Source organism: Nerophis ophidion, linkage group LG05, assembly GCF_033978795.1.
Source record: "Nerophis ophidion isolate RoL-2023_Sa linkage group LG05, RoL_Noph_v1.0, whole genome shotgun sequence".
Taxonomy (NCBI): Eukaryota; Metazoa; Chordata; class Actinopteri; order Syngnathiformes; family Syngnathidae; genus Nerophis; species Nerophis ophidion.
In genome coordinates, this window is record NC_084615.1 from 23,606,260 (window position 1) to 23,626,288 (window position 20,029).

The window sequence follows — 20,029 nt, forward strand, 5'->3', positions numbered from 1 at the left end:
CAAAGTTATTTTAGTACAAAATCCGACAGAATTGTTGTATAAAATTGTTACAATTGACGATAAAAAGTTATAAATCCGACTAAATTGGTGTATGTAATGTTACAATTTAAAATACAAAGTTATTTGTATTTATAATCCAAACACATTATTGTATTAAATGTTACAATTGACAATACAAAGTTATTTTTAGTGCAAAGTCCTACTAATTTGTTGAATAAAATTGTTACAATTGACAATACAAAGTTAGTTTTAGCACAAAATCCAACTAAATTGTTACTTAAAATGTTACAATTGATAAGAAGTTATTTTTAGTTCAAAAGCCTGCTAAATTATTGTATAACATTTTACAATTGACAATAAAAAGTTAGTTTTAGTACAAAATCCGACTAAATTGTTGTATAAAAATGTTACAATTGACAATACAAAGTTATTTTTTGTACAAAATCCTACAAAATTTTTGTATAACATGTTACAATTAACAATAAAGTTATTTTTAGGTTAAAATCCGACTAAATTATTGATATAAAATGTTACAAATGACAATACAAAGTTAGTTTTAGTACAAAATCCTCCTAAATTGTTGAATAAAATTGATACAATTGATAAGAAGATATTTTTAGGTCAAAATCCAACTAAATTGTTGTATAAAATGGTACAATTGACAATACAAAGTTATTTTTAGCACAAAATCCAACTAAATGGTTAAATAAAAATGTTACAATTTACAATACAAAGTTAGTTTTAGTGCAAAATCCGACTAAATTGTTGTATAAAATTGTTACAATGGACAATACAAAGTAATTTTTCGTACAAAATCCTACTAAATGTTGTATAACATGTTACAATTAACAATACAGTTATTTTAAATTTAATATCCGACTAAATTATTGATATAAAATGTTACAATTGACAATACAAAGTTGTTTTTAGTACAAGATCCTACTAAATTATTGATATAAAATGTTACAATTGACAATACAAAGTTGTTTTTAGTACAAGATCCTACTAAATTGTTGTAAAACAAGGTTTCAATTGACAATAAAATGTTATTTTAGTACAAAATCCAACGCAATTGTTGTATACCCATGTTACAATTGACAATACAAAGTTAGTTTTGGTACAAAATCGGACTAAGTTTGTGTAAAAAAATTATACAATTGACAATAAGTTATCTTTAGTTCAAAAACCAACTAATATATTGTATAAAAAGTTACAATTGACGTACAAAGGTATTTGTATTTAAAATCCAAACACATTATTGTATAAAGTGTTGCAATTGACAATACAAAGTTATTCTTAGTGCAAAATCCTACTAAATTGTTGTATAAAATTGCTACAATTGACAATACAAAGTTAGTTTCAGTACAAAATCCGACTAATCTTGTGTATAAAATGTTACAATTGATAAGAAGTTATTTTAGTTCAAAATCTGACTAAATTTTTGTATAACATGTTACAATTAACAATACAGTTATTTTTAGTTTTAAATCCAACTAAATTATTTATCTAAAATGTTACAGTTGACAATACAAAGTTATTTTTAGTACAAGATCCTACTAAATTGTTGTATAAAATTCTTGCAATTGACATTTGTTCCATTATTGAAAATGCAAAGTTAATTCTAGTACTATGAAATTGTTGTATAAAAATGTTACAATTGAAAATACAATGTTATTTTTATTTAAAATCCAACCACATTATTGTATAAAATCTTACAATGGACAATACAAAGTTATTTTTTGTACAAAAGCCTACTAAATTTTTGTATAACATGTTACAATTAACAATAGTTATTTTCAGTTTAAAATCCGACTAAATTATTGATATAAAATGTTACAATTGACAATACAAAGTTATTTTAGTACAAAAGCCGACAGAATTGTTGTATAAAATTGTTATAATTGACGATAAAAAGTTAGTTTTAGTACAAAATCGGACTAAATTTGTGTATATAATGTTACAATTTAAAATACAAAGTCATTTGTATTGAAAATCCAAACACATTATTGTATGAAACGTTACAATTGACAATACAAAATTATTTTTAGTACAAAATCCTACTAAATTGTTCTATAAAATTCCTACAATTGACAATACAAAGTTAGTTTTTGTACAAAATCTGACTAAATTTGTGTATAAAATGTTACAATTGATAAGAAGTTATTTTTAGTTCAAAATCCTACTAAATTATTGTATAAAATGTTACATTTGACAATACAAAGTTATTTTTAGCACAAAATCCTACTAAATGCTTAAATAAAAATGTTACAATTGACTATACAAAGTTATTTTTTGTACAAAATCCTACTAAATGTTTGTATAATATGTCAAAAACCAACTAAAATATTGTATACAATGTTACAATTGACATTCAAAGTTATTTTTAGTACAAAATCTGACAAAATTGCTGTATAAAATGTTACAATTGACAATACAAAGTTATTTTTTTGTACAAAATCCTATAATTTTTTTGTATAACATGTTACAAACAACAATACAGTTATTTTTAGTTTAAAATCCGACTAAATTATTGATATAAAATTATTGATATACAAAGTTAGTTTTAGTACAAAATTCTACTAAATGTTTTTATAAAATTATTACAATTGACAATACAGTTATTATAGTACAAAATCCTGCGAAATCGTTGTATAAAAATGTTACAATTGACAATAAAAAGTTATTTTTAGCACAAAATCCGACTAAATGGTTAAATAAAAATAATACAATTTACAATACAAAGTTAGTTTTAGTACAAAATCTGACTAAATTGTTGTTTAAAATTGTTACAATTGACAATACAAAGTTATTTTTTGTACAAAATCCTACTAAATTTTTGTATAACATGTTACAATTAACAATAAAGTTATTTTTAGTTTAAAATCCGACTAAATTATTGATATAAAATGTTACAATTGACAATACAAAGTTAGTTTTAGTACAACATCTGACTAAATTTGTGTATAAAATGTTACAGTTGATAAGAAGTTATTTTAAGTTCAAAATCCTACTAAATTCTTGTATAACATGTTACAATTAACAATACAGTTATTTTTTGTTTAAAATCCAACTAAATTATTGATCTAAAATGTTACAATTGACAATACACATTTTTTTTGTTGTACAAATTCCTACTAAATTGTTGTATAAAATTGTTACAATTGACATTTGTTACATTATTGAAAATGCAAAGTTAATTCCAGTACAAATCTGACTAAATTATTGTGTAAAAAAGTTTTTGTGTACAAAATCCTATTAAATTGTTGTATAAAAATTTTACAATTGAAAATACAAAAGTTATTTTTATTTCAAATCCAACCACATTATTGTGTAAAATGTTACAATAGACAATACAAAGTTATTTTTTGTACAAAAACCTTCTAAATTTTTGTATAATATGTGACAATTAGGGCTTCACGGTGGCAGAAGGGGTTAGTGCGTCTGCCTCACAATACGAAGGTCCTGCAGTCCTGGGTTCAAATCCAGGCTCAGGATCTTTCTGTGTGAAGTTTGCATGTTCTCCCCGTGAATGCGTGGGTTCCCTCCGGGTACTCCGGCTTCCTCCCACTTCCAAAGACATGCACCTGGGGATAGGTTGATTGGCAACACTAAATTGGCCCTAGTGTGTGAATGTGAGTGTGAATGTTGTCTGTCTATCTGTGTTGGCCCTGCGATGAGGAGGCGACTTGTCCAGGGTGTACCCCGCCTTCCGCCCGATTGTAGCTGAGATAGGCGCCAGCGCCCCCCGCGACCCCAAAAGGGAATAAGCGGTAGAAAATGGATGGGATGGATGGATGTGACAATTAACAATACAGTTATTTTCAGTTTAAAATCTGACTAAATTATTCATATAAAATGTTACAATTGACAATACAAAGTTATTTTAGTACAAAATCCAACTTAATTGTTGTATAAAATTGTTACAATTGACAATAAAAAGTTAGTTTTAGTACAAAATCCAACTAAAATCTTGTATAACATGTTACAATTAACAATAGTTATTTTTTGTTTAAAATCCAACTAAATTATTGATCTAAAATGTTACAATTGACAATACAAAGTTAGTTTTAGTACAAAATCCTACTAAATTGTTGAAAAAAAATGGTACAATTGACAATACAAATTTATTTTAGATCAAAATCCGAGGAAATTGTTGTATACAAATGTTACAATTGACAATACAAAGTTAGTTTTAGTACAAAATCCTACTAAATTGTTACTTAAAATGTTACAATTGATAAGAAGTTATTTTTAGTTCAAAATCCTACTAAATTATTGTATAAAATATTACAATTGACAATACAAAGTTATTTTTTGGACAAAATCTAACTTAATTTGTGTATAAAAATGTTACATTTGACAATACAAAGTTAGTTTTAGTACAAAATCCGACTAAAACGGTGTATAAAATCTGATGTTAGTTAGTTTTAGTTCAAAATCCCAATGAAATGTTACAAACCCCGTTTCCATATGATTTGGGAATTTGTGTTAGATGTAAATATAAATGGAATACAATGATTTGCATATCCTTTTTAACCCATATTTAGTTAAATATGTTTGTTTTTTTGCAAATAATAATTAACTTAGAATTTCATGGCCGCAACACGTGCCAAAGTAGTTGGGAAAGGGCATGTTCACCACTGTGTTACATCACCTTTTCTTTTAACAACACTCAATAAACGTTTGGGAACTGAGGAAACTAAATGTTGAAGCCTTGAAAGTGGAATTCATTCCCATTCTTGTTTTATGTAGAGCTTCAGTCCTTCAAAGGTCCGGGGTCTCCGCTGTCATATTTTATGCTCCATAGTGCACCACACATTTTCAATGGGAGACAGGTCTGGACTGCAGGCGGGCCAGGAAAGTACCCGCACGCTTTTTTTACGAAGCCACGCTGTTGTAACACGTGCTGAATGTGGCTTGACATTGTCTTGCTGAAATAAGCAGGGGCGTCCATGAAAAAGACGGCGCTTAGATGGCAGCATATGTTGTTCCAAAACCTGTGTGTACCTTTTAGCATTAATGGTGCCTTCACAGATGTGTAAGTTACACATGCCTTGGGCATTAATGCACCCCCATACCCTCACAGATGCTGGCTTTTGAACTTTGGGTCGATAACAGTCTGGATAGTTTGCTTCCCCTTTGGTCTGGATGACACGATATCGAATATTTACAAAAAAAAATTGAAATGTGTACTCATCAGACCGGGCTTCACGGTGGCAGAGGGGTTAGTGCGTCTGCCTCACAATACGAAGTTCCTGCAGTCTTGGGTTCAAATCCAGGCTCGGGATCTTTCTGTGTGGAGTTTGCATGTTCTCCCCGTGAATGCGTGGGTTCCCTCCGGGTACTACAGCTTCCTCCCACTTCCAAAGACATGCACCTGGGGATAGGTTGATTGGCAACACTAAATTGGCCCTAGTGTGTGAATGTTGTTTGTCTATCTGTGTAGGCCCTGCGATGAGGTGGCGACTTGTCCAGGGTATACCCTGCCTTCCGCCCGATTGTAGCTGAGATAGGCGCCAGCGCCCCCCGCGACCCCAAAAAGGGAATAAGCGGTAGAAAATGGATGGATGGATGGATACTCGTCAGACCACAGAACACTTTTCCACTTTACATCAGTCCACCTTAGATGATCTCGGGCCCAGAGAAGCCGGTGGCGTTTCTGGATGTTGTTGATAAATGGCTTTCGCTTTGCATAGTAGAGCTTTAACTTGCACTTATAGATGTAGCGACTAACTGTATTTTGTGAGTTATTTTCTGAAGTGTTCCTGAGCCCTTGTGGTGATATCCTTTAGTGATTGATGTCGGTTTTTTCATACAGTGCCGTCTGAGGGGTCGAAGTTCACAGTCATTCAATGTTGGTGTCCGGCCATGCCGCTTACGTGGAGTGATTTCTCCAGATTCTCTGAACCTTTTGATGATATTATGGACCGTAGATGTTGAAGTCCCTAAATTTCTTGCAATTGCACTTTGAGAAACGTTGTTCTTAAACTGTTTGACTATTTGCTCACGCAGTTGTGGACAAAGGGGTGTACCTCGCCCCATCCTTTCTTGTGAAAGACTGAGCATTTTTTAGGAAACTGTTTTTATACCCAATCATGGCACCCACCTGTTCCCAATTAGCCTGCACACCTGTGGGATGTTCCAAATAAGTGTTTGATGAGCATTCCTCAACTTTATCAGTATTTATTGCCACCTTTCCCAACTTCCTTGTCACGTGTTGCTGGCTTCCAATTCTAAAGTTAATGATTATTTGCACAAAAAAAATGTTTATCAGTTTGAACATCAAATATGTTGTCTTTGTAGCATATTCAACTGAATATGGGTTGACAAGGATTTAGAAATCATTGTATTCCGTTTATATTTACATCTAACACAATTTCCCAACTCAAATGGAAACGGGGTTTGTAGATAAAAATTTTAGAACTGACAAGAAGTTATTTTTAGTTCAAAATCCGACAAAAATATTGTATAAAAAATTACAATTGACAATACAAAGTTAATTTTAGTACAAAATCCTCCCATGTCTCTGTCCACATTTTTTCCTAATATGCACATTAAAGCGATGATATTGTGATTTTTTTCCCCTAAATTTAAAACACTTCCTTGTGGTTCTTTGGTCAAAATGTTGCATAGATGATGTTTTACAGATCATCTTCAAGCCGCTTTCTGACCATCTTTTCAAAATGCACCGTTTTGTGGGTGATCATACAGGTCACACTGAGGGTGGCCTTATAGACAACTTTAACACTGTTACAAATATGCGTCACACTGTGAACCCACACCAAACAAGAATGACAAACAAATTCAGGAGAACATCAGCACCGTAACCCAACATAAACACTACAGAACAAATACCCAGAATCCCTTGCAGCACTAAATTCTTCCGGGCATACTTGCCAACCCTTCCGATTTTCCCTGGAGACTCCAGAGTTTCAGTGCCCCTCTTGAAAATCCCCCGGGGCAACCATTCTCCCGAATTTCTCCCGATTTCCACCCGCACAAAAATATTGGGGGTGTAGCTTAAATGCAGTGCTTTTAACATCCTCTACAACCTATCGTCATGTCCGCATTCCCTTCGTACAAACAGCATGTCGGACCAGATCACATAATATATATGACACACATTGTCACAACGTGGTTTTCGCCGCTTACTGCGAGGTTTGTTCTCTCGGGATGCAAACAAACTATTCCGGACAAGGCTTGCAGGTAGGAACTTATTTACTAATCTATCTACAAAATAACATGCAAACACCAAAGACAAGCGTGCCTATCGCACGCGGAAGCTAAAGCGAAAACTTAGTGCAGGAAAACATGGAACTATGGACAAGGCAAAAACTTTGGCATGAGATAAGCAAGACTTACGTAGAGGGTTGCGTGAAGCAAACAAATGACGCCACACTGAGTGAAGCCAAAGATTAGACTAGATAGCCCTCTGATTAGTGCCCTGGCAACAGGTGAGCATCCCAAACACTAACCAGAGGCAGGTGAGTGCAATACGTAACCATGGTGACTTAACAAACAGGAACTAAAAGAGTCCAAAACTAAGAAAACATAACAAAAACATGATCCGGCGTCTGTCACACAAGTGAATGCACAGCATACTTGGTCAACAGCCATACAGGTCACACTGAGGGTGGCCGTATAAACAACTTTAACACTGTTACAAAAAATGCGCCACACTGTGAACCCACACCAAACAAGAATGACAAACACACTTCAGGAGAACATCTGCACCGTAACACAACAGAACAAATACCCAGAACCCCTTGCAGCACTAACTCTTCCGGAATGCTACAATATACACCCCCCGCTACCCCTCCCACCCACCTCAACCTCCTCAGAGCATGTCCCAATTTCCAAGCTGCTGTTTTGAGGCATGTTAAAAAAAATAATGCACTTTTTGACTTCAATAATAAATAAGTCAGCACCATGTTGGCAATTTTTCCCATAACTTGAGTTGATTTATTTTTCAAAAACATTGTTTAATGCATTCAGCGGGGCGTCACAACAAAATTAAGCATATTAATGTGTTAATTCCACGACTGTGTATATCGGTATCGGTTGATATCGCAATCGGTAATTAAGAGTTGGACAATATGGGGATATCGGCAAAAAAGCCCTTATCGGACATCTCTAGTTAGAACTGTACCCTACTTTGTTTCAAAAATGGCAACAGCATAGCATGAATGCCCCGCAACAAGAGGATAGAGAAAAAGAAGGAGCTTACCGACGACAATGGCGGACGCATGCACATTTTCGGGACTTATGCAGATCCCAAGTAAACATCAGTAGGTACCAATAGGTAAGAAAAGTTGGTTTTACATAATAAAATGCGAGATAATGTTTACTAATAGGTGCCATTTTGGGGTCCTTAAACACACACCATAATAATAATGTACGTTGAAGCTCAGTACGTTTGGCTACGGTAGCCGTAATGTTGCGCCTTCCGTCAAACTGTGCGGCTTTGTATCTTACCCAAAGTCGTACTAGAAATATTTTGACGGATTTTTGAGCATTCTATCTATCTGTCATGGTTCTATATTCTCAAAGAAACATCGCGTCATTTATTTAACAGGCATCAACTCGCAGTCCACACGTATCTTTAGTGTGTGACCGCCATCTACTGGACCAACGTATCATCGCACTGTGTACCACTGTCAGGTTCAAACACGGATGACATATATTAAACAGACAAGAAGCAAGGAATCATGCAGACACAAAGTTCCATTTAGCTCATGAGGAGAACGCATGGTGCTGCACACTTAGTCACAGTCTCGTCCTACGCTCTAAGGTTTATCTCCCGCGTCCCTCTTTTTATCCAGAGTTCCATAGTCAACATCACTGAGGCCGCCTTTTAAAAGGAGTGGTCACATATATTATGCAAAGCAGGTTAAGGACGCACAGTACGTGATGGAATGGGCTCAAACCTTGTGATTTCGCCTTGTACCTGTTTCGTCTGGGTTTTGTCATCTTATCTTCGTTGAGGTCCTTGAAGTCTCTGCTTCGTCTGCGTGCTGTCATCTTATCTTTGTTGAAGTCCTTGGCTGTTAGCGGGCTAAAATGAATATAACATCTGTGGCTGAGGCCACCCCTCAGACAAGAATTGTTTTCTTTGCAGAGATTAGAAAAAGTCTAACTTGAGCACAATAGCTAATAACTTAAGCAACGGACTTTAAGCATACTAAAGTTAGTGTGATAATATATACATAATTATTCTAACAACCACTTAAAATAGCTTCGAGGTGAGTAAGCATAACCAGAAGTAATAAATAAATAAATATTTGAAGTGAATTATACTTATATAGCGCTTTTCTCTAGTGACTCAAATCGCTTTTACATAGTGAAACCCAATATCAAAGTTACATTTAAACCCGTGTGGGTGGCACTGGGAGCAGGTGGGTAAAGTGTCTTGCCCGAGGACACAACGGCACTGATTGGATGGCGGAAGCGGGGATCAAACCTGGAACCCTCAAGTTGCTGGCACGGCCCCTCTACCGGCCGAGCTATACCGCCCCACCATTTATAGTGTAATAAATACGGCACACTGAAACTGTATTCATAAATATGCAGGGTTACCTCTCTGATTGCAAACAGAACCTACAACTTCCCATACTTGCAGTACTATACTGCTCACAACCTCAAGGGGGCACATTCGTAAAATATATAAACAATAATAATACAATAGCTATTTTTAACCAATAGCTGCATTTCCACCCAGTTATTGTGTGCTCATTTCTAAGTCTGTGTGATGGCGGGCCCACAGGAGGATGCCGACCGCCTGTGTCAACGCTGATGGAATGTTTTCACCAAAGGATGCGAGAAGCTTTGAAGTTCAGACTTGCGCTCCTCGTATTGCAAATCTTCTTCCCCGCATGTCTCTCCTTGAGTTCTCTGCAAACACTTTTTTTTTTCCTTTTTGCTGCTGCTTCGCATTTCGTCAGCAACTGACTTTTCCACACATTCAAGACCTTCAAGAGCAGTCTTTTCTCGGCAATTACAACCAAACATAGTTGGGTGAGATTGTCCACAGCTGGTGAAGTTAGAAAGTCTTTTCCGGTGCTAATCAGCAGTTGGCTTTTCTACCAATTGAGCTCACGAGCGGTTTCTCTCCCTGGCTGCTGCCTTTTAACAGAACGACAGGTGATTAGATAATCGGGCACAGGTGGGCCATCTTACGCACATGTCGCTGATCTTGAAGCCGGTTCTGGCACACCCCGTTTCGCTGCAAGTCCGCAGGCCACGCCCTCTCCCAGAAACAAAATGTGCACGTACTAGATAAACTTTTAAAGAGCACAGATTTCCGCCAGGCCCCATTTTCCAACATTAAAAAACTCATATTAATCCTGAATTGGTGATGGAGATCTCCCCCGAAATATAATCACTTGTTTTTTGTACCAGGGGTGTGGAATACTTGTGCTTCCGGGTACTTCGGACCACCAATCATCGACATGCCAGGCTCTTACAGGTTTGCAATAGTGTTTTATTTAAAATAAAACCTGCAAAGTTTTTTGGGGTGCTATTCAGCAGTTGGCTTTTCTACCAATTGAGCACACAAACGGTTTTTCTTCCTGGCTGCTGCCTTTTCACAGAACGACAGGTGATTAGATAATCCGGCCCAGGTGGGCCATCTTACGCACATGTCGCTGATTTTAAAGCCTGTCCTGGGACACCCCGTTTCACTGCAGGTCCGCAGGCCACGGCCCCTCCCAAAAAAAAAAAATGTGCACATAATACTAGATAAACTTCTAAAGAGCACAGATTTCCGCCAGGCCCCATTTTCCAACATTAAAGAAAAACAAATATCAATCCTGAATTGGTGATGGAGATCTCCCCCAAAATATAATCACTTGTTCCTTGTACCAGGGTGTGGAAGACTTGCGCTTTCGGGTTCTTCGGACCACCAATGATCGACATGCCAGGCTCTTCCAGGTTTACAATAGTGTTTTATTTTATAATAAAACGTGCAAAGTCTTTTGGGGTGCTATTCAGCAGTTGGCTTTTCTACCAATTGAGCACACGAACGGTTTCTCTCGCTGGCTGCTGCCTTTTAACAGAGCGTCAGGTGATTAGATAATCTGGCCCAGGTGGGCCATCTTATGCACATGTCCCTGATCTCGAAGCCGGTCCTGGCACACCGCGTTTCGCTGCAGGTCCGCAGGCCACGCCCACTCCCAAAAACAAAATGTGCACATACTAGATAAACTTCTAAAGAGCACAGATTTCCGCCAGGCCCCATTTTCAAACATTAAAAAAAACTCATATTAATCCTGAATTGGTGATGGAGATCTCCCCCAAAATATAATCACTTGTTCCTTGTACAAGGGTGTGGAATACTTGTGCTTCCGGGTACTTCGGACTACCAATCATCCACATGCCAGGCTCTTCCAGGTTTGCAATAGTGTTTTATTTTACAATAAAACCTGCAAAGTCTTTTGGGGTGCTATTCAGCAGTTGGCTTTTCTACCAATTGAGCACACGAACGGTTTCTCTCCCTGGCTGCTGCCTTTTAACAGAACGACAGGTGATTAGATAATCCGGCCCAGGTGGGCCATCTTACGCACATGTCGCTGATCTCAAAGCCGGTCCTAGCACATCCCGTTTCGCTGCAGGTCCGCAGGCCACGCCCCCCCCCCCCCAAAAAAAATTTGAACATAGTACTAGAAAACTTTTAAAGAGCACGGATTTCCGCCAGGCCCCATTTCCCAACATTAAAGAAAAACAAATGTCAATCCTGATTTGGTGATGGAGATCTCCCCCAAAATATAATCACTTGTTCCTTTTCCAGGGGTGTGGAAGACCTGCACTTCCGGGTGCTTCGGACCACCAATCATCAACATGCCAGGCTCTTCCAGGTTTACAATAGTGTTTTATGTCCAGGGTGTACTCCGCCTTCCGCCCGATTGTAGCTGAGATAGGCGCCCGCGACCCCAAAGGGAATAAGAGGTAGAAAATTAATGTATTTACAGTAAAACGTGCAAAGCCTTTTAGGGTGCTATTCAGCAGTTGTCTTTTCTACTAATTGAGCACACGAACAGTTTCTCTCCCTGGCTGCTGCTTTTTAACCGAACGACAGGTGATTAAATAATCAGGCCCAGGTGGGCCATCTTACGCACATGTCGCTGATCTCGAAGCCAGTCCTGGCGCACCCCATTTCGCTGCAGGTCCGCAGGCCACGCAAAACGTCAGATGCGGTGGTCTAAAGCACGTCGCCAAGGGATTCTAGAGCAGTGGAGACACGTTCTTTGGAGCGATGAATCATGTTTTTCCAACTAACAATCTAATGGACAAGTCTGGGTTTAAAGGTTGCCAGGAGAACGCTACATTTTGGACTGCATTGTGCCAAGTGTGAAATTTGGTGGAGGAGGAATTATGGTTCGGGTTGTTGTTCTTCAGGAGTTGGGCTTGGCCCCTTGGTTCCAGTTACAGGAACTTTGAATGCTCCAGGATGCCAAAACATTTTGGACGGTATAGGCCGGTTGGTAGAGTGGCCATGCCAGCAACTCGAGGGTTCCGGGTTCGATCCCTGCTTCTGCCGTTGTGTCCTTGGGCAAGACACTTTACCCACCTGCTCCCAGTGCCACCCACACTGGTTTAAAATGTAACTTAGATATTGGGTTTCACTATGTAAAGCACTTTGAGTCACTAGAGAAAAAGCGCTATATAAATATAATTCACTTCACTTAACAATTCCATGCTCCCAACCTTGTGGCAACAGTTTGGAGCGGGCCCTTTCCTCTTCCAACATGACTTTGCACCAGTGCACAAAGCAAGGTCCATAAAGACATGGAAGACATAATCTGGTGTGGATGAACTTGACTGGCCTGCACAGAGTCCCGACTGGAACCCGATAGAACACCTTTGAGATGAATTAGAATGGAGACCGAGAGCCAGGCCTTCTCGACCGACATCAGTGTGTGACCTCACCGATATGCTTTTGGAAGAATGGTGGAAAAAAGTCTAAATCAATATCCACCTACAACTATTGGACCTGATTCCCCAGGGAAAACATGGTCTCCTGGCTAAGGTAAATATTGCAGTCAATTTTGGAGGGTGTATTTTGACGTCATGTTCAGGTAGAATCCAATAAATTGACCAATATGTGAAGTATATTTATATAGCGCTTTTTCTATAGTGACTCAAAGCGCTTTACATAGTGAAACCCTTTATCTAAGTTACATTTTTAAACCGGTGTGGGTGGCACTGGGAGCAAGTGTGTGAAGTATCTTGCCCAAGGACGCAACAGCTGTGACTAAGACGGCAGAAGCGGCGATTGAACCTAGGACCCTCAGGTTGCTGGAAAGCTACGCTGCCCCAAGATCAACACTGATTGATGTGTGACACGCTATTTTAGCTCATGTGTCTTGGCTCCTGATCCTTGTTTTGTGCTTCTTGGTATTAACGGGGAACTGCACTTTTGGAGGGAATTTTGCATTGTTCACGATCATTCTGAGACAAGAACACATATCTTTTTTTTCTTTTTTTTTTTTTAAGATTTTAAAGATGAAAAAAACTAGAGATGTCCGATAATGGCTTTTTTGCCGATATCCGATTGTCCAACTCTTAATTACCGATTACGATATCAACCGATACCGATATATGCCTAATTTTGTTGTGATGCATTCAACAATGTAACAAGGTTTTCCAAAATAAATCAACTCAAGTTATGGAAAAAAAATGCCAACATATCGCTGCCATATTTATTATTGAAGTCACGAAGTGCATTTTTTTTTTTTTTTTAACATGCCTCAAAACAGCAGCTTGGAATTTGGGACATTCTCTCCCTGGGATAATCCTGATACCCACTACAACTATGGGATGTATTATACTTGGATTTACACAAAGTGCAGTATTTCTTTATTTTTTTTTAAAGGGGAACATTAGGCACAATTTCAGAAGGGTTAAAACCAATAAAAATCAGTTCCCAGTGGCTTATTTTTTCCATCCATCCATTTTCTACCGCTTATTCCCTTTCGGGGTCGCGGGGGGCGCTGGCGCCTATCTCAGCTACAATCGGGCGGAAGGCGGGGTACACCCTGGACAAGTCGCCACCTCATCGCAGGGCCAATGGCTTATTTTTTTTATTTTTATTTTTTTTCAAAATTTTACCCATCATGGAATATCCCGAAAAAAAGCTTTAAAGTGCCTGATTTTCGCTATCTGTAAATCCACCCGTCCATTCTCCTGTGACGTCACATAGTGACGCCAATACAAACAAACATGGCGGATAGCACAGCAAGATATAGCGACATTAGCTCGGATTCAGACTCGGATTTCAGCGGCTTAAACGATTCAACAGATTACGCATGTATTGAAACGGATGGTTGGAGTGTGGAGGCAGACAGCGAAAACGAAATTGAAGAAGAAACTGAAGCAATTGAGCGAATAGCTACTGAAGCTATTCGGCGATCGCCTTCTAACTAACGATTGCATCTTTTGTCCAGACCACTAGAGCAACTGAAATCTGTTGATTGGTAAGTGTTTGTTTGGCATTAAATGTGGGTGGAGGGAAAGGCTGGATGCAAATATAGCTACAAATGTACATACAGCTAGCCTAAGTAGCATGTTAGCATCGATTAGCTGACAGTCATGCCGCGACCAAATATGTCTGACTAGCACATAAGTCAAATACATCAACAAAACTCACCTTTGTGATTTCGTTGACTTTATCGTTGGAAATCAATCTGCTTTGAGTGTCACAGGATATCCACACATCTCTGTGCCATGTCTGTCGTAGCATCGCCGGTAAAATGTGCAGACCAAACGAGGGACTTTCGCATCTTTTGACACTGGTGCAACCTAAATCTGTCGATTGGTGTGTGTTTGTTTGGAATTAAATGTGGGTGGAGGGAAAGGCTGGATGCAAATATAGCTACAAATGAGGCATAACGATGCAATATGTACATACAGCTAGCCTAAATAGCATGTTAGCATTGATTAGCATGCCATGCTAATCGATGCACACTCCACGTAAATCAACTTGAATCTGGCCCTGATCGTGTTGTTACACCCTCCGACAACACACCGACGTGGCATGATGTCTTCAAAGTACGGAAAACAGTCGAAAAAACGGAAAATAACAGAGCTAATTTGACTTGCGTGTGTAATGTGTTTGAGAAAATGGTGGATTGCTTCCCGTTGTAACGTCACGGGTGAAAGGTTATCGCTCCGACAGCGAACAATTGAAAGGCGTTTCGATCGCCAAATTCACCCTTTTAGAGTTCGGAAATCGTTTAAAAAAAACATATGGTCTTTTTTCTGCAACATCAAGGTATATATTGACGCTTACATAGGTCTGGTGATATTGTTCCCCTTTAAACATGCCTCAAAACAACAACTACAAAAACAATGAAGGCATGCAGCTTCAGTCCAGAGTATACTAGAGTAATAAAGTAAACAATAAGATAGTCCTCCTTTAGTGCAAGACTGCCTGGCATACTGTATAACAGGAAATTATAAACTGGGCTCAATCTGCCCTGCTCTAACACATTTGTATGAGTAACACAAATGTGCTGCAAGCTGATGGTGAGTGCTTGAAGTGGCCTACCAGTCAGTCAGAGCTTCTTAAATGCTGCGTTGAGACGGGGCACCTCCGTTCACTGCAAGCTGCAAAGTGTGAGCCATGCAGGGCAGACTATCCACACCAAACTCCACCGTAGCTTTTGCCATATTGCGTACGTTGTCCCTGATTACAACGTGGGCATTCGCTTTGGGGTGGGTTTTTTTGTATTTTTGTTTTTTCTCGGCGGAGTCTTTAAGCGACAACTGTGTGGTACTACTTTTTTCCGGTGTTTGCTTTTCATCCATCTTCCGCTTGTATTCATCGTTTATCTCCTTATGATTCTTGAAGAGGTGGGAGATCAAATTGCTCGTATTAGAGCAGGGGTGTCAAACTCAAATACAGAGTGGGCCAAAATTTAAAATTGAACGAAGCCGCGGGCCGAGGTTGAACAAATTAATCCTTTAATAGGGACCCAAACAAATTTTGCATTGAATATTGACCAAGCAAGGCTTATATAACTTTATAGTGACAGGCAAAATCGAGTTTTAAATAATAATAATTGAAAAATATCAATGGCATATCAAATAAAATAAAAATACAAATTGAATGCCTCTTTTCGGCGGCGGGTTTGAGTTGGGGCGGGGTTTGGTGGTAGCGGGGGTGTATATTGTAGCGTCCCTGAAGAGTTAGTGATGCAAAGGGTTCTGGGTATTTGTTCGGTTGTGTTTATGTTGTGTTTATGTTGTGTTACGTGTTGTCATTCTTCTTTGCTGTGGGTTCACAGTGTGGCGTATATTTGTATCAGTGTTAAAGTTCTTTATACAGTGTGACCTGTATGGCTGTTGACCAAGTATGCCTTGCATACACTTGTGTGTGTGTATGATCCGCCTATATTATGTGAGTGGGCCGGCACGCTGTTTGTATGAAGGAAAAGCGGACGTGGCGACATGTAGAGAACGCCAAAGGAAGTGCTTTTACGGCCTGCCCCCAATGTTATTGTCCGGTTGGAAATCGGGAGGAATTCGGGAGGGGCACTGAACTTCGCGAATCTCCCGGGAAAATCGGGAGCATTGACGAGTATGAGTATTAGGGGTGGATGCGGTGTTACAGCGGCGGGCCAGCTCTAAAGTTAATTTGATATTGCCTAAAGGGCCAAATGAAATTACACGGCGGGCCAAATGTGGCTCGCAGGCCAGAGTTTGACACCCATGTATTGGAGGAAGACATCCTGGTTTCTCCTTGCATAGCCAACTTTTTGCAGTCATTGAAAATTGCCAGTTTTTTTTATCCGTCAGAGACACTTTAAAATAATCCCAAACCATGTTGTTAAGAAGTCACCAAGCGAGCTCACTTGTTAGCCACGGCTACAGCACCGGCAACAACACACTCTTGTTGTTGTTATGCTCCGCTCACGGCGGTTTGATGATGTCATCAAGCATCGCCAGTAAACCTCTCATGCTGAAATCGTCAACTCCTGTGTTGTGTGTGGGAGAGGGGAGAGTGGAGGGGCTGCTGACTGGGAGACGCAACTACTCTGTACTTCTCCCTACGTCCGTGTACCCCTCAGTACAACAGCATTTTAAAAAGTCATACATTTTACTTTTTGAAACCGATACCGACAATATCCGATATTGCGTCCCAAATACCAAGCTGCTGTTTTCTACCATGTTCAAAAAAAATAATGCACTTTGTGACTTCAATAATAAATATGGCAGTGCCATGTTGGCATTTTTTTTTCCATAACTTGAGTTGATTTATTTTGGAAAACCTTGTTACATTGTTTAATGTATCCAGCGGGGCTTCACAACAAAATTAGAAATAATAATGTGTTAATTCCACGACTGTATATATCGGAATCGGTAATTGAGAGTTGGATAATATCGGATATTGTCAAAAAAGCCATTATCGAACGTCTCTAGTTTTACCTGAAATTATGCTTTTTTATATGGAATTAACGACCTGAATGAGGATGGGAGAAATATTCATCTTTAAACATAGCATTACAATGAACAGTTACGACATGCAAAATTACCATTGGGAAGAGATGATAGAAAATGTCGTGGACGAATAAATATGACCCATTCAGAATTCACACGGACAGTATGGTGGCCCAGGGGTTAGTTATGGGCCTCACCATAAGAAGATCCTGAGTCGTTTTGCGTTCAGGATTTTTCTGTGTGGAGTTTAGATGTTCTCCCCCCGTGACTGCGTGGGTTCCCTTGGTCTACTCTGGCTTCCTCCCACCTCCAAAAGACATGCACCTGGGGATAGGTTGATTGGCAACACTATAATTGGCCCTACAAACAAAAGGCGTTCACAGTGGAGCTACAAAACTTAACGCAGGGAACAAAACTACCACAAAGGCAGAACTATGAACATGAAACAAAACTACTTACGGTGACGAGAACTATGGCATGGACTGAATGAACACAAGAGATCCAACATGAGCAGAGTAATGTCGCCCGGTCGACTACCTGGCAACTACAGGCTTAAATAGTGACATGATTAACAACTGGTATGTGAGTTAAAACAAATGAGGCAGGGGAAACTAATGAGTTGTCATGGAAACCAAAACAAACCAGGGTGCGCAAATACATGTCACAAAACATAACAGTGTGTGAATGTGAGTGTGAATGTTGTCTATCTGTGTTGATGAGGTGGCAACTTGTCCAGGGTGGATGGATGGAATTGACCTGCAATCGTGAACAAAAACCTAACATGTGTCCCCGGTCCCTTGGCAGGCCAGCCCTTCAAGTTGGACCCTAAAACGGCGCACAAAAAGCTGCGTCTCTCCAACGACTGCCTGACCATGGAGAAGGACGAGAGCTCCCTGAAGAAGAGTCACACCCCGGAGCGCTTCGGCGGAACGGGCTCGTACGGAGCGGCCGGCAACGTGTTCATCGACAGCGGGTGTCACTACTGGGAGGTGCTGCTGGGAGCGTCCACCTGGTGAGGAGCGCACACCACCACACAAACGAGCGGTATTTGAGCCTGCGAGGAGGTTTGTTGGCCCAAATCTACAAACCCTGTTTCCATATGAGTTGGGAAATTGTGTTAGATGTAAATATAAACGGAATACAATGATTTAGACATTATTTTCAACCCATATTCAATTGAATGCACGACAAAGACAAGATATTTGATGTTCAAACTTTTTGCAGGTAATAATTGACTCAGAATTTAATTTCACGTGCCAAAGTAGTTAGGAAAGGGCATGTTCACCACTGTGTTACATCACCTTTTCTTTTAAAAACACTCAATACACGTTTGGGAACTGAGGAAAATAATTGTTCAAGCTTTGAAAGTGGAATTCTTTCCCATTCTTGTTTTATGTAGAGCTTCAGTCGTTCAACAGTCCGGGGTCTCCACTGTCGTATTTTACGCTTCATAATGTGCCACACATTTCCGATGGGAGACAGGTCTGGACTGCAGGCGGGCCAGGAAAGTACCTGCACTCTTGTTTTACGAAGCCACGCTGTTGTAACACGTGCTGAATGTGGCTCGGCATTGCGTTGCTGAAATAAACAGGGGCGTCCATGAAAAAGACGGCGCTTAGATGGCAGCATATGTTGTTCCAAAACCTGTATGTATCTTTCAGCTTTAATGGTGCCTTCACAGATGTGTAAGTTACCCATGCCTTGGGCACTAATGCACCCCCATACCATCACAGATGCTGGCTTTTGAACTTTGCGTCGATAACAGTCTGGATGGTTTGCTTCCCCTTTGGTCCGGATGACACGATGTCGAATATTTCCAAAAACAATTTGAAATGTGGACCACAGAACACTTTTCCACTCTGCATCAGTCAATCTTCGATGATCTCGGGCCCAGAGAAGCCGGCGGCGTTTTCTGGATGTTGTTGATAAATGTCTTTGGCTTTGCATAGTGGAGCTTTAACTTGCACTTACTGATGTAGCGACAAACTGTATTTACTGACAGTGGTTTTCGGAAGTGTTCCTGAGCCCATGTGGTGATATCCTTTAGAGATTGATGTCGGTTTTTGATACAGTGCCGTCTGAGGGATTAAAGGTCACGGTCATTCAATGTTGGTTTCCAGCCATGCCGCTTATATGGAGTGATTTCTCCAGACTTTCTGAAACTTTTGATGATATTATGGACCGTAGATGTTGAAATCCCTACGTTTCTTGCAATTGCACTTTGAGAAACAGTGTTCTTAAACTGTTGTGGACAAAGGGGTGTACCTCGCCCCATCCTTTCTTGTGAAAGACTGAGCATTTTTTTGGGAAGCTGTTTTTACACCCAATCATGGCACCCACCTGTTCCCAATTAGCCTGCACACCTGTGGGATGTTCCAAATAAGTGTTTGGTGAGCATTCCTCAACTTTATCAGTATTTATTGCCACCTTTCCCAACTTATGTGTCAGGTGTTGCTGGCTTTAAATTCTAAAGGTAATGACTATTTGCAAAAAAAAATAATGTTTATCAGTTTGAACATCAAATATGTTGTCTTTGAAGCATATTTAACTGAATATGGGTTGAAAATTATGTGCAAATCATTGTATTTTGTTT

General features: G+C 39.3%; 1 protein-coding gene across 2 annotated transcripts in view; it reads left to right on the plus strand.

Annotated features, from left to right (window-relative positions):
* Positions 1-20,029, plus strand: part of LOC133552827 (probable E3 ubiquitin-protein ligase MID2) — a 295,874-nt gene that overhangs the window by 265,987 nt on the left and 9,858 nt on the right. For both annotated transcript variants that reach the window (XM_061900338.1, XM_061900337.1), the window contains one exon: positions 18,241-18,448. In XM_061900338.1, coding sequence (XP_061756322.1) covers positions 18,241-18,448 — 208 coding nt within the window. The remainder of the gene's footprint in view (positions 1-18,240; positions 18,449-20,029) is intronic.